Consider the following 15000-nt stretch of genomic DNA (forward strand, 5'->3'; position numbering starts at 1 on the left):
TCTTAAAATATCACAGTGTTAAGAAGATAGTGTAAAATACAACAATTGCACTTAGGTTTCTGATACTAGTTGCATTTTTAAAATATGAAATTTCTTTTGAGACATTTTTGGCTAAAATAAACTGCAGCCTGCACCAGCTGGCATATGAAAAGCTCATATAATTTAGCATTTGAGGAAACATGGATGCCTGGTCCTACCGAGAACTGTTTGTTTTTCAAGCATTCAGTATTAAACATGTGGAAAACTTGATTAATTGCCAGCCCTAGCAGAAATGTGCGTGAAACCTAAAGCCTTTGCAGTGCTTTAGCTGCTTCAGAATTGTATTCCAGCAAATAAGCATTACTGGAAGCATGAGGCAGTGTAATCATTTTCCTAGAAGCAGCTTCCCTGGAACACTTGAAAGCCCTTCAAAGGTAGGATCCTGTGTCTATGACTATTTCCACACTAGAAAGAAATAGAAGTGGGTACTCACCAGGCTTCTTGTCGGGGACTCAGAAACGCTGCCAAAACTTGAGCGGCTCATCTGAGCCAGAGAAGTGCCATAGCGAAGTGTTTCATAAACTGGGTCCACTTTACCAGCAGTAGCTATAATACAAACATCAGAAAAACTGTTACTACAGATATAAATTCATAAAAGAGAACTTAATAGTAATACTGTTTTAGAACTGGTGTTATATAATAAATATACATATAAGTTGCACACAAGTATAAAAACTAAGCATAACTTGGCAACACTGTATACTAAGGATATACTTCATAATAAGAGAGATTTCAAGCCTTCCCCTCATGTTTTGCTTCTGCATTCCCTGTCAGCATCAAGAACTATAAATCACAAGTTTTTATCAAGTAAATAAACATTTGATGGACTTCCAACATGGCTGTACACTGAGCAACAGCTTAATTTCAGCTCTCCCAATGTGAAATCAAACTCCGAAAAGAAAGCCAGTAAACTTGACTTTTTGGTCAAATTTCAGGAACCGGCTAGTAAGGGCTGCCTGGATGCCACCAAAAAATAAATTCAGAGAATTTGAAACAAAATTAATCACAAAAGGTGAGGAGAAAACAATGGATGGGAAGAATTCTGCAGTTGTTCAGCAAAAAAATAGTGCAACCTCCAGGTTTGGTATAAGATATGACTTCCAGTAACCTAGAGGAAAAATAAGTCAAATGTTCAATAAATAAAACACTGAAGACGTATATCAGCCCAAACAACAAATCCTGGAAAAAATGGAAGAAGCTTTAAACAGATATTCAGATGAAGTGAGAAAACTGCAAAAATCAGAGGTAGAAATTAAGAAAAGGCTGGCTGAGTTTGAGACTGCTCAGGAAGACGTTTCAAAAAATAATAGAATTAGAGTACAAAGCACATTGAAAAATGTGAGATTTTATGCTGTACCAGAGAAGATGGAAGGAACAGACTATTCATTTTATGAAAGCACAAATAAGCAACTGGACTGGTATTTCACAGCAGGAATTGTCAATTGAAAGGGTACATCATGTTTATGCTCAAACCTGGCCATGAGAAAGTAACCTAGATCTTTAATGGTAAAGATGCAGTCCTACCAGCAGAAAGAGTTGATTCTGACAAAACTGTGGCAGAAGGACACATTTCTAAAGTGGGAGACAGTAGAGTGTTTGTGGAATATGATTACTCACAATGCACCAGGCAATTATTCCACTAATCAGGGAATGAGAGTCAAGCTGCTGCATCCAGCTATTTTCAGAATATTCTTTCCTGGGGGGTCAAATAACATTCTGTTTCTTGGTCTTCTGGTAATAAAGCCCATAAAGAGACTGTGCCACTGAAACATTTTCCAATGTACCAAAGGGAAATGCTTGAGAGACAGAAAAAAGGACAACAGTTGACTACAGAAAACCAGCAGTAAGTTGGAAATGAAGCAGAAACCTGACTTGGGAGATGGAGATAAGCAGAAAAAAACAGCAAATCAGAAACTTACAAATAAATGTGGGATTACAAATCATTAATTTTATTCATGAAACATGACACAACAAGAAAACCTGGAAATACTGGACTGCTTTGACTTTGTTAAACTTGCAAAGGACCACAAAGAATATGCCCTACTTCATGTCCTTAATGTTTGGAAGAACATTTAAGTGAGGGGAAGAGGAAGGAAAGGGTCAACTGTAAAATGTTGTTTTTAATAGTAGTATTTTTATATTGCATGGTATAATCTGCATGCTGTAAAGTAAAGCTTTCTGGGTTATTTTTGAATCTAATAGGGACACTAATGTAAACTGGTGCCCCCATTTTCTTCCTTTTTTCTTTTCCTTGTTCAGTTTTAAGAAATGTAGGCACTCCAAAGTAAAAAAAAAAAAAAGGAAGAAGAAGAAAAGCCTGGTCAAAAGAGCATGATACAAGAAAAACAGATATGTTCTTTCTTACTCTTGCATTGGGGAATGGATTAAGGCACCTGGCTTGATCTAGTAACAAGTTTTAGGGGAAAGCAAATAAATAAAAAAGAACACTGAATATAATAAAAAGTTTTCTCTAGCAAATAAATGAGTACTTGTAGACCCAACTTTGTATCTGGTTCTCATGTCTCTATGCAGACAATCTGATAAGGGGCAATAAAATCAGAATAGATGTTTTTCTGAAAGCATTCAAGTGTTTTTCCGATCTGGGAGAGTAATAAAGACTAGACAGAAACAGGCACCACTTAGGAGCACAGACCGTACCAAGTGTCTTAGCATGGCATGGATGACATTTCTTATAGGTTAAACCAACTCTATGAGTGTGGCTGTGAGTCTGGGACAATTGATCCTTTTATTAGGTCTAAACTTCAATACTTGAAGAGGTACATAGCTTTGTGTGTTAGTTTTTAAGAGTGTTCTGGGTGTGTCTGTTTTTTTTTTTTTTTTTTTTTTTGCTTGAGGGTTTTCACTAAAACAAAAATGTTTGTAAGATGTGATATAGGTTTAAATGGCTATTATAAGAAACAACTGTATAAAAGATCAACCTGCCAACCATAAGTGTATGCGTGTAACACAAAGGCTGGAACTAGATGTTTAAAAAAACTGTTACACATAACAGGTGGGAATAATAACTTCTTAACATAACGATAAAATTTTCTATATTATCTTTATATGTAAACAGTCTGACAGATATATACAAAAAAGAAAGTAGTGAACTATATTAAAATGTAGAGTGCAAATAGTTATGCTGCAGGAGATACATTTGGAAAGAACTAAGCATGTAAATTTGATAAAGAAAGGATTTCAGGATGGTTATTCAGCAGAATATCTGGGTCAAAGGAAAAGGGAAGTACTTATGTTAATTGCAAGAGGAGCTCCACTAGTGATAGAAGAGGATTAAAAAAATAAAAATGGTAGAATGGCAGTACTAAGGGGCTTCTGACAAGGTAGGACGATTACACTGGTATGTATTTATTGATATTCCACCTAAAACTGCTATAATGGAGCTTAAGAAAATTCTGGGAAAAATAATTAGCCTTCAGCAGGGTATTTTACTTATAGGAGAGGACTGGAATTTGATTTGCAGCAGTGAGGGTATATCTAGAGGAGCCAGAAAGGAAAAATATAACAAATGTGGCTAGATTTTTGAAATACAAGCTATGAAAAAAATTGGTATGGAAGATGTGAATTCAGTAGTAGGCACTTGGATTGAATGTATGTATTATTCCCTGAGGTACAAAAACTGGGCTAGGCTAGACAGAAATTATTTTTCACAGTAACGTGCATTTAATTGAAATTTTTGCTGCACATCTAATAACTATTTCAGATCACACAACTAAAATAAAAATGCAGGATAATGAAATAAAAATGAAAAACTGGCTCTTTCCCACCTATCTGTTGAAAAGATAGGAATTTAAGGAATGGGTAGTATAAATTACTTGGGAGTTATTACAGAAGATATCAATTTCTTCTGAAAATACAGATAGGGAGTGGGATACAATTAAAGTGGGGTTTAATAATAGGGTGGGAATAAAAGAAGGAGAGATATGGTTAAGAGGTAACAAGAATTATTTAGAGGGACTGGCCAAAAGTTATAGTATTACAGAATAGGGGGGATCTCACAGAACAGGAAGAAGAGCAATTTGCAGAATGCTAAACAGAAAATAAGGGGTTACCTTGATAATATGCACAAGTTTAGAAAGACTGTAATTAAGCAAATGTTTTTTTTTTTCCATAATAACTCCAGTGCGCAAAACCATTTAACACAATGACTCAGGCAACAGAAAGTATAAAGGGCTTTGCCAAACTTAGGGAGCCTATAACAAGAAAGATAAGAGATCCTGTAGAGGTACTAGAAATGTTTATGAGAATCTGTATGATGCAGAGAAATATGGTAATAAAGAAAAAGTACAAATGGAGATGTTTACAGAATTAAATATGCCAAGATAAGAGGCAGATGAGGCTCAATTACTAACAGTTAGGATAGGAGGAATGAGATAAAAACGGTGATGTATAACCAATCTACAGGAAAGTCCCCAGGAACAGATAGTATTCCTGTGGAAGCCTGGAAGCCAGGAGGGAAAAATGAACAATCTGAAAGGTTTTAACAATATTTTAAGAGGATGAGAAGCACCAACATCCTGGAAGAAAGCTGTGGTGGCTGTAATACATAAAGTTAGTAAAGACCCATCAGATCCAGCTTCATATAGGGCCAGTTCAATTGTAAACCATGATTATAAAGTGTTTATGTGTACAATGGTTAAAAGAATGGCAAAGGTGATGCCAAAATACATAGATATGGATCAATGTGGTTTTGTGGAGGAGAGGCAAACATTTGATAACATCAACAATTGGTGGATTGTAATGACAGAAGTTTGAATGGCCTTTTATCATTAAAATGTTCTGAAATTGGCAGTTCTGTCATTATTAGGTCACAAGTTTTGTTTCATTGCTTACTGGAAAAATGTTAAAAACTACAAATCTAAAAAACACTAACAAGGGATGCCATGTTATACAAGGACTATAATTTAATAATATAATTTAATAATAAGAAGAAAATAATTTAATAATAATAATAATAATAATAATAATAATAATGATAATAATGAACTGCTGCTTTTTTTGTTACTTATACTCTTTGTAAATACATTGTTACACACAGTCCTGGTAAATTGCAATGCTATTCATGTTTTTATTATCTAACTAACTATGTATCTTGTAAATATAAGGAATTGTTTATATGTAGCTATGACTTATCTTTCTCTATACCTATACATGCTTTTCACTCAGCCATGTTATATCTGTATATAGTTTTATTGTGAATTTGTTACTGTCAAGTTGTTCAAGGATATTACTTTGTAATTTTCTATTTTTCAGTTGTATTCATATATATCTCTTGTTTATTGTTCTGGAGCTTTTCTCCTTGGTTCTCCACTGAAAATGGGCCTTTGGCTCAGCTGGACTAACCCAGTTAACAAATGACAAATAAATAAACAAAAATATTTAATACAATCAGGAGTGTGAATCAAAAACAAATGCATGTATGCATGGTCCTAAAAAGTGTGTGCAAGGGGCCTATGGTTTGTTAACAGCCCACAGGTAAACTTTATCTGCCACTGGCCACATGCATTTTTTTTGAATGTGGGTTGTGATGTCATTTCAATGAATGAGTTTCAAGGGCAGAGAAGTTCACTGTTAATGCTACATTTGTTTTCCTTGTGAGACTGTATTGTTTTGTTTAGTAAGTATCTATCAGTGTTTGTGCTATAAAATTTGAAACTTATAAATTAAATCCAAATATCTGTAATCATTGTAGAAGTAAAGAAGAAAATAGTCTGCACAATGACAGGTTTCAACAGTGTTTGTGGTAACTGGGGAGAAACAGACATTCGAATAGCTGTGGGGGGTGTAGGGGGGGTGATCCCTTACTCTGCCTAGGGCTCCATTTGACCATGATCCTGCTCTGATGCAAACACTTTTGTTTTTTTCCTTTTGTGTGCATCTGTGTGCCCATGTGGCCATGCGTGAAAATGTGGTACAGGACTACAGACAAGACCGGAGAGAACTGTGGTTATTTTTAAAATTAACAGCAACCTTCTAGATGTACAGTACTACAATGTAGTAGAGAGTTTTGCAGTGGAAAAGTGGTTTATGTTTCATTTAACGGAACCTGCTGAACTGGATTAATCCCAGCAAGTGAATCAGCCAGGGCATTCTGGTCTACCGGACTGAAGACAAGCTTTTAAAAGCCGCTTACTTTCTGCTGATGTCCTTTGCCAACCAGCACTGTTTGCTCTTGGTCCGTGAAGTGAGATGTAATCTTAACAACACTTAGGTGTCATCAAACGTTTGTTAAGCAGCTTTGTCCTGATTTCAGTGAGTAATTGTGGTGCTCCATAAACTAAATAATTTTATTTACACAAGGTACCAGATAACTTTAGAAAATACTGTTTGTGTAAAAAATTTAACTTCATTAAGTTGATTAAGGTTATGGCAGGCAAATATAAAGACATCTTTATGACATACTTACATTAAATGCAGAACTTGAAACCCAGCTTCAAATCCCATGAGGCTCACTAACTACATGTTAAGCATTGTGCTAACAACCTATGTGCACCTTTCTCTTTTCAATCAGTTACAAAATTTGGGTACTAGTAAGACTCTGACACAGCTAGCTGCTTTAGCTCAACTGAGATTTAAAAAAGGGAAAGGAAAAAAAAAACACAGATGGATGAAAAGAAAAGAACATGCTGGAGGAAGTGAGGTGCGAGTCCCACCACTTTCTATAAAAAATACCTCACTAATTCTTACAGTTTTTTACTTTTCTTGCCAGAAGGAGTCCAATTACTAACCTGCAGGTGCTGTCTGAGTTTCTTTAACTACCGCATGCTGCTCATGAATCAGCAGTGGCGAACTGAAGTTTCGTCGGAATCCAGTTGGCTGGCCAAAGAGAAACAAATTTCACAGCTTAACAATATTTAGTGCCTGCTTTTTGACAATGCTTCATTTAATATGTATCAACAAAGGATTTATATATAGAGATGAATTATCCCTAGATCATTTAATTTTCTCCTTGCAATATTCTCTGGATTTCAAGCATAAGAGTTTGCCTGCATACAGGATTTCATTGCCATACAAGAAAAATATACACTGTAGACTTATTAGACATTTTGCAGTGTCTGGTAAAAAACTGTTTTTCTTTACAAAAGTAAAGTAAATATTTGTTACATTTTGCCAAACAATAAGGCACGTGTCAGAGATAAAAACAAAAACAGTTGACAATATATTTGGATTGACAAAGACTATTTTATTCTTTCTATAGTTTCTAAACATTCGGACTTTGCAAAACAGACACATTTCAGATAATATGCTCGGTTTTTCTCAACAACTGAAAAAAATAAAGCTTACCTCATTTTCTCATTCAAATAGCAACCATTAGCACTATTTTTTCATGAAGAAATCATACTGAAATATTGTAGTGAATACACTACTAACAAGTAGTTTACCAAACACGCATACAAGTGCCTTAAAATCATGCATGGTAGATCTGTCAGGATCATTCAGTAGCAATGGAAGATGCTGTCGCTTATTACATGTCACACTGATGATTTTCATTTATAGAAAGAGCTAAGGATGCTACTGGTCTTTTAGAAGAGTGTCTTTCATCCTGTTTTGTTTACACAAATCTGTATTTTTGGGTTCAGGAGAAATGAAACATTACAGCTTTTAAACAACAGTATCACATTCCAGTGAATTTAATTTTTTAATGTCAATCTTGGTGAAATTACTGTGCATTTATGTATGTATATACCTTGCAAGTGTGTTGTGTGTGTGTGTGCGTGTGTGTGTGTGTGTGTGTGTGTGTGTGTGTGTGTGTGTGTGTGTGTGTGTGTAGGTATATACATAACTGTGCATCAACAATATCACATTTCAGTGGATTTTATGCTTTAATGTGAACCTTAGTCCATCCAAATTATTGTGCATTTGAGTGTGTGTGTGTGTGTGTTTATGTGCGAGTGCAACAGTGCATTTATAAGGAATACATTTTAGTCACTGCAGATTATCTCAAGTTCTCCCGTTACCATCACATTCAGAATGGATGAAGGCTATAACAGTAAATATAAATGTTTCTTTCTGCTGTGCTCAAGTTCATAAATGGGTTGGAGGATTGGCCATAGCTGATAAACTGTCAGAAAGCTGACAGCCCATTTTTTACTTTTTTCTCCTCATCCTTATCACAGAATGCTAGGCCTTCTCCAGTTATGATAGAATTGTTATTGCATTATCTGCACTACACTGGGTGGCCGTCTTAGGCTGGGCTGATATTAATACATTCAACCAAAAAAGAATACACTTTCAGACATGGCTGTCTCTAATGGTCACTCAAAGCACAAAAATCCACTCTCATTTCACAACCTCCCACACTACGGAAATGAATGCTGGAAAAGAGTCTCATCCCTTTGAACCTCTACACTTTCTTTGTTCCTGTTTTTTTGCTTATCTTTATTTAGAAAGTACAGCATGCATAACTATGAACTTAAAGGTGGCTGTCCCATTTCTTGCCAGTGTACTAGAATCAACAGAACCAATGCAGTAACAAGTGCAAACAGAAGGTGTTATACTTCAGTCCTAAAACTTTTCTGAACTCATTCAGTTGAAAGTTCTGTGACTAATTGATCAAAATGTCAATATGTAAAGTTTCAATCTTTTGATTTAAATGGATGATGTCTGCTAGCAAACATAAGAATTCTAGCCTGGCTTCACTCATAAAATAGAGGAAAAAATACCTATTAGGATGCATGCAAGTGCCCATCAGCCAGCCTTCCTTGTTAGTACACATTTCTACAACTTTTCATTGTTCATAGGTTGGTACTAGGCTATCGGCCCTAGGGCCATAACAATTCCCTGGCTATTTCTTCCCACACTATTTACTTCCCTGGACCCCTGTCTAGCAGGGCAACTGACGTGATCCCTGGGGTGAATTTCCTCTCTCCCATCCAATCATCAAGGTTCCTTTTGAAGAGGGCCAAAGAGGTGCTCTGCTTCTAATGCATAAGTTAATGGACTTAGGGTTGGATTCAGAAAACATTGTCCCATCATGGTTAAGCCAATTTTGTGTGACAAGCAGCCAAGTCCAAGAGGTGTGTGTCTAATTTAGAAAAACAATATGCCCAGGCCAAGCAGCACAGTTGTGAGCAGCCTATGCTAATTGTTATATAATGACATGGTAATAAGCAGTGTATGATAATGAGTAATAACAAGATGGCAGAGTAATTCACATACAGGTAAAGGCCACACGACAAAACTGCATTTGTTACTGTGATGCCTGTGCACTGGCCCAGTAATTAAGAAGCCTCAATCCTCACCACTAGCACCAGTGAGGGGTGTACACATTGGGAAGGATAACAAGTATACACACAGTAAATTACAATTCCTCTTACAAGCACACAGAGATCACATTGAGTCTGGGACTGCTTTCTCCCTTTCTATCCAGATCCCCAATAAGACTCCCCACTGGCACAGCTATAGAGTTCAGATCTTAGCCGAGTAGTCAACCCAAAACCTCCAGTACCCTCTCTGTCTAACCAGTGCTTCATGTCCCTGCCCAAGCAGCTGACACAAACACACTTTGTGATTTGGTTTGTATACAAATAAACAGACACTCCTGAGGAAGGCTGACACAGGTTCTCCAGCTATGCCCCCTCCTGCCAGGCTATAAGGTAGTAATCACTACCACCAACTACTCTTATCAGCTACTAATAAGACCCTTCCCAAAGGGTGACCAATTTCACTGTGTAATATTACTGTTATCCAAATAGTAAGTGTGCGAACAACAAGACTATTGGAGTGGTTTGGACAGTATCACCAAATACATGCAATGCACTCTAAGAGCTTAAATTACCTTTACACAAAATAGCCACAGTTGAAAGGTTTAAAAATATTTAATAATAAATAATAAAACCACAAGACAATACTGATTACTTTAACAAGGCTATCTTCTCCCTGAACTCATCCCTTCAAGGAAGACAGAAAGTATATTTGTTACTGTATGCAAAAGATATTCTTTCCATACTAAGTAGGTAGTAACTTTTCCTTCCTTGCCAGGATAGCCAGCAGCGTTACTCCTCTGTACTCCTCTACCTTCATCCCTTTCCTCTTGTTGCTCCTGCACTTGACTTCACTTTTCCCACCCTTACTCCTAAACCCACTTTCCCCTCCATGAGCTACTGCAGCAGTACAGTGTGTACCCACTTAGAGGGCACCCTTTTCCTAGTACACCTAGCCTTCAGCTTCTAAATAGAATCTCTTATGTAATTAGTTTTATCTTACTCATTTCATTCTGTCCCACTTTTCCCTTTTACATTCACCATAATTCTCTTATCTACCCAACCTACTCAGACAATCATTACCTCTATTACCTCCTTCAGCTACCTCTTCCTAACTTACCTCTACTAGTCAGCATTCCACTGATTGTTTTCCTCAGGTCTTCTTCCTTTACTTAGCTCTACCTGCTCCGTTCGCCCTGCGGGCTCCCTCCGCTCCACTACCCTACCCCCAAATCTCACCCACCCCCACTGCATCTGACCTTATACCTCTCTAACCACACCCACTTACACCATTAACCTATCCCATCCCACAATCTCATTAAAGCTATCCATCTTCTAAGACACTCCTCCTATTTTAACACACACGTCACCCACCCTTCCACTCTCCACCCTCTACTTTAGATGCACGATGCCTATTCCATCCTTATCAACTTACCTCAAAATACTACTTCTATTTTCAATTCTTTCTTTCCTTTGCATTCCCTATACCCTAAATGCCTATGAACATCTCATTTACTCTAGCTTCCACCAGCCCAAAAAACAAACATCCCCTCCTGCTTTACCAACCAGCCTTAAACACATAAACATAACATCCTCTACCAACTATTTCCTCCCAAAGTATCATAGAGTCACCCATATTAACTATAAACACCACCTTATCAAGAGAAGACATAATATACTGAATCCTTCTCTAATTCACACATATAGACTACACCTACACTTCCTACTAGATGGTGATATACATCCCAATCCAGGCCCTACCAACATTAGTCCTGCTTCCCCAAGTAGACCTTCTACCTCTCCCCCTCAAACCCCTACAAGGCCTCATAACTCCCTCTTCTTAGTTCACTTAAATATACCAAGTGTGAACAATAAGGTTACTCACCTTCATGCCCTACTGGATGTACATGACTTTAACATCCTTTGCTTAACCAAAACATGGTTAAAACCATCAACCCAAGGCTATGAAAGCACCCCTCCTGGATATAACATTTGAAGAGTGGATTGCCTTAACAAAAAGGGTGGGGGTGTGGCCTTAATATACAAAGCAGGGCTCCAACTTTCACTACTAGAGGCTCACCCACCATCCAGTACCAACTCTGAAATTCTTATCACTAAGCTACAGCTAAATACTTGTAAATCCATCTACATTTTATGCTCATATCTTCCTCCAGGTAATAACATCAACTCCCTAGAAAATATCCTTTGCTGGCTGTCCATTAACTATCCACAGGAAAACATTGTGCTAGGTGACTTTAATATAGACTGGAATACCTGTAATACTGATAACCCAACTAATCACATAAATCTACATGGCTTCTCCCAAATTATCACCTCACCTACTCGCACCCATAAACCCACCAACAAAGAAACCACCCTAGATTGGATCCTAATAAATACCCAGTCCATAACCTATAATGTAGGTATCCTGCCAGATGACCTTAGTGATCACTCCCTAACCTATATTATTAGGAAAAAGCTTAATATACCTTGCCCTACAGTAGAACTACTCGCTCAAATAAACAGTTCAACCCAGAACACTTCCTAAATCAACTGAGTGTATGTAACTGGACACCATAGAAATACCTCCAACTTGAGGAAGCTGTGGCATACTTCAATTCCAAGTTCCTCGAAATCCTAGACTACCATGCCCCTTCCTGTACCCTTAGGAACATCACCAAAACAGCACCATGGCTTACTAAGGAAACTAAGAAAACATTTTGCTAAGAAACAAATTCTGGGCCAAATGGTGTACCTCTAAAAACCCATCTGATCACTTAAAATTTAAACAACTCAGAAACTCTACTAAAACATCTATAATATCAGACAAAAACAACTTCTTCTTCCAACTTCAAAATACCAACCAGCAAAGTCCACAGAAATTCTGGTCAGGTATCACTAGACTCATTCACCCAGGCAATTCTGAAACTCCAACCCCATCTGGAATTACTCTTGACACTCCCAAACAAATTGCTGACTCCTTCAATAACTTCTTTACTGAAGCCATCCAGTCACTTTCTAACTCTCTACCTCATGTATCCTCTAATCTGTCCTCCTCCTCACATACCTTATTGCCCACTTTCCAACTCTGCCCTGACCCCACATCCTCTCACCTGTACCCTCCTTCAAAAACTTAAACCTTCTACCCCTTCAGCAGACCATTTGCCTTCTAAATAGCTTCAAATTGCAGCCAAAGTTATTGCCTACCCAATCTATCCTTATAAATAGAACCATTATTGAAGGTACTATCCCATCCATCTGGAAAGTTTCACATATTATCCCACTACATAAAGGTGGCAACTCATCAGAACTTTCAAACTTCCATCCAATTGCCCTCCTCTCTCCCATAGCAAAAATCATGGAAAAATGCATCCACCATCAACTATTAGACCATCTTCTTCAAAATAGCCTATTAGCCAGCTCCCAGCATGGCTTTCGACCTTTCCATAGCACCACTACTGCCCTCATTTCCTTCTCTGACCACATCAACAAAAATCACAACAATAATACCCTGTCCTCTGCTATCTTTATTGATCTTTCAAAAGCATTTGACATGGTTAACCATCAGCTACTGCTGAATCTTCTCAAGTCCCTCTTATTTGATACTCACGCATTACAGTGGTTCAAGTCCTATCTAGACAACAGGCAACAGGCAGTGCTATGGGAAAACACTCTCTCCTCCCACCTACCTGTCACCCTTGGTGTACCCCAAGGATCCATATTAGGCCCTCTTCTGTTCTCTATCTTCATAAATGATCTATCTATTAGTATCCCCCAAGCTGTAACTATACAATATGCAGATGACTCCACATTAATATCCTCAGCCACAGGGTTGTCTGAAGTGCAGTCCCTCATCCAGAATACCTTTGAGCTTGTAGAAGAATGGTTTCTACAGCAGTGTCTCCTCCTTAACCCCAAAAAGACTAAACTCTTGCTCTTTACTCCTACACAAACGTCCACCCCACTAAACTTCACTATCCAGTCTAAAACTGGTACAGTCATATCACCTGACACTACTACAAAACTCTTAGGAGTAACTATTGACCACAGCCTTAACTGACACTCACCTCAACATCACAATCAAATCAGTAAACCGAAAACTAGGCTCCCTCTACAAAATAAAGCCCTTCCTTACTCCCATAGCTAGAACTACTATTGCCCAAACCCACATTATCTCTACTCTCTTTTATGCCTCTCCTATATATACAAATCTATCCAAATGCAACCTCCACAAGCTGGCAGTCTCTTACAATAATATTGCCAGATTTGCTACCAGCTCTCCTTTTAGAACCCACCACTGCCTAAATCTGAAGCTGCTTGGTTGGCTTGAATTGCACAATCAAGTTTTATTTCATCAAATTATTATTGCCCATAAAACCCTTTACCACCCAGAAAACATACCAATTCTCACTAGTCTAATCTGCCCATATAAAAATCTTACAAACCTGCGCTCAGCCAATAAACTTCTGGTATCCATACATAAACCCAACAACAAAGCAGGAGATTCCATTTTCTCTAATACTGTGGGGAAAAGTTGGAACCTACTTCTCAGTGAACTTACATCATTATTTTCAACTACACTCTTCAAAAAGAAACTAAAACAATACCTTACAAACCATTGGCTATGTCCCTGTTCAAACCCTGACTAAGACTGTCTCTGTCTATTTTCATCATAATCAGTCTTCCCAAGTTTCTTACTCACTTTATTGCCACTTTAAGGCCTCTACCATCTAGTTGCTCTAGTTGCTGTTATTGCACCTAAGAAAGATGTAATTTACCTCTTTCTGTCTCTTGAGTTTCTCCCCCTTCACTTACTCTCCCAGTCCTGTTTTTAACTACCCTGATCTCCCATATCCTTCTGAAGACTTTCTTCCCACAGTGTTCACAAAAAAAAAAAAAACACTAAGGATTAACTTATCTTATTTTTGTGCTATTCTTCTGTTCCATCGATGGTTGCTAAATTACCTTAATCACCTGTTTTTATCTAGCAACCTATCTGTATCCGAAGTTTAATGTTCTGTAACTGAATACTTAATACTCTGTGTGTTTATCTGTTTTAATGTGGAGCTTTTCTCCCCGGGCCTCTACTGAAAATGGACATATATCCAGCTAGACTAGCCCGGTCAACAAATGTAAAATAAATGTAAAATAAATGTAAAATAAATAAATTACAGAGTTCAGAGATCCCAGCAATCGTTTATTAGAGGATAGTCTGACATAAATATACAAAACAGCTAGACTAATCTTACTATTTCTATCTGTCCTTAAGAGAAATACTAAAGTCTAAGATCCTACTTCGATACAAAGCAAGCAAGTGCTGCTGAGTGGATGTTCTTCAGACAAAATCCAAAATGCTTGCCTTTCTTTCTGTCCTTAAATTGATAACACAATACTGCTGAGTCATTTCAGATCACATCATTCTTAACCATTCTAATTTAGTTTCCCAGGCTAACAGAAACTCAAAATGTACATTTTGTTTTGTAATCTGCACCTGCAGGAAGCCACGGCAATAAAATACATTTTAAATGTTTCTTTTGGCTTTTCCCTGTTAGGGGTCGCCACAGCGGAACTTCGGTCCGCTAATGATTTGCAGTAGATTTTGACATGCTGGCTTGCCGGACCTAACACACAACCTTCAAACTCTAGTAATTAACTCTTGTCCTAAGACAAGAGAAAGAACTCCTTAGTCCAGACATACAGTCTCTGAGCTTGAGATCAGTCATAAAATCCATCAATCATC

At 37.5% G+C, this 15000-nt stretch overlaps 1 protein-coding gene across 1 annotated transcript in view; it reads right to left on the reverse strand.

Moving 5' to 3' along the window:
• STAC2 (SH3 and cysteine rich domain 2) overlaps positions 1-15000 on the reverse strand; it is an 816617-nt gene that overhangs the window by 458165 nt on the left and 343452 nt on the right. Inside the window, exons 4-5 of the mRNA XM_044055061.1 lie at positions 6786-6873; positions 473-585 (exon numbers count right to left, since the gene is read on the reverse strand). Coding sequence (XP_043910996.1) covers positions 473-585; positions 6786-6873 — 201 coding nt within the window. The remainder of the gene's footprint in view (positions 1-472; positions 586-6785; positions 6874-15000) is intronic.

The sequence above is a fragment of the Protopterus annectens genome, chromosome 13.part0 (assembly GCF_019279795.1).
Source record: "Protopterus annectens isolate FY-2018-M chromosome 13.part0, PAN1.0, whole genome shotgun sequence".
Classification (NCBI taxonomy): Eukaryota; Metazoa; Chordata; order Ceratodontiformes; family Protopteridae; genus Protopterus; species Protopterus annectens.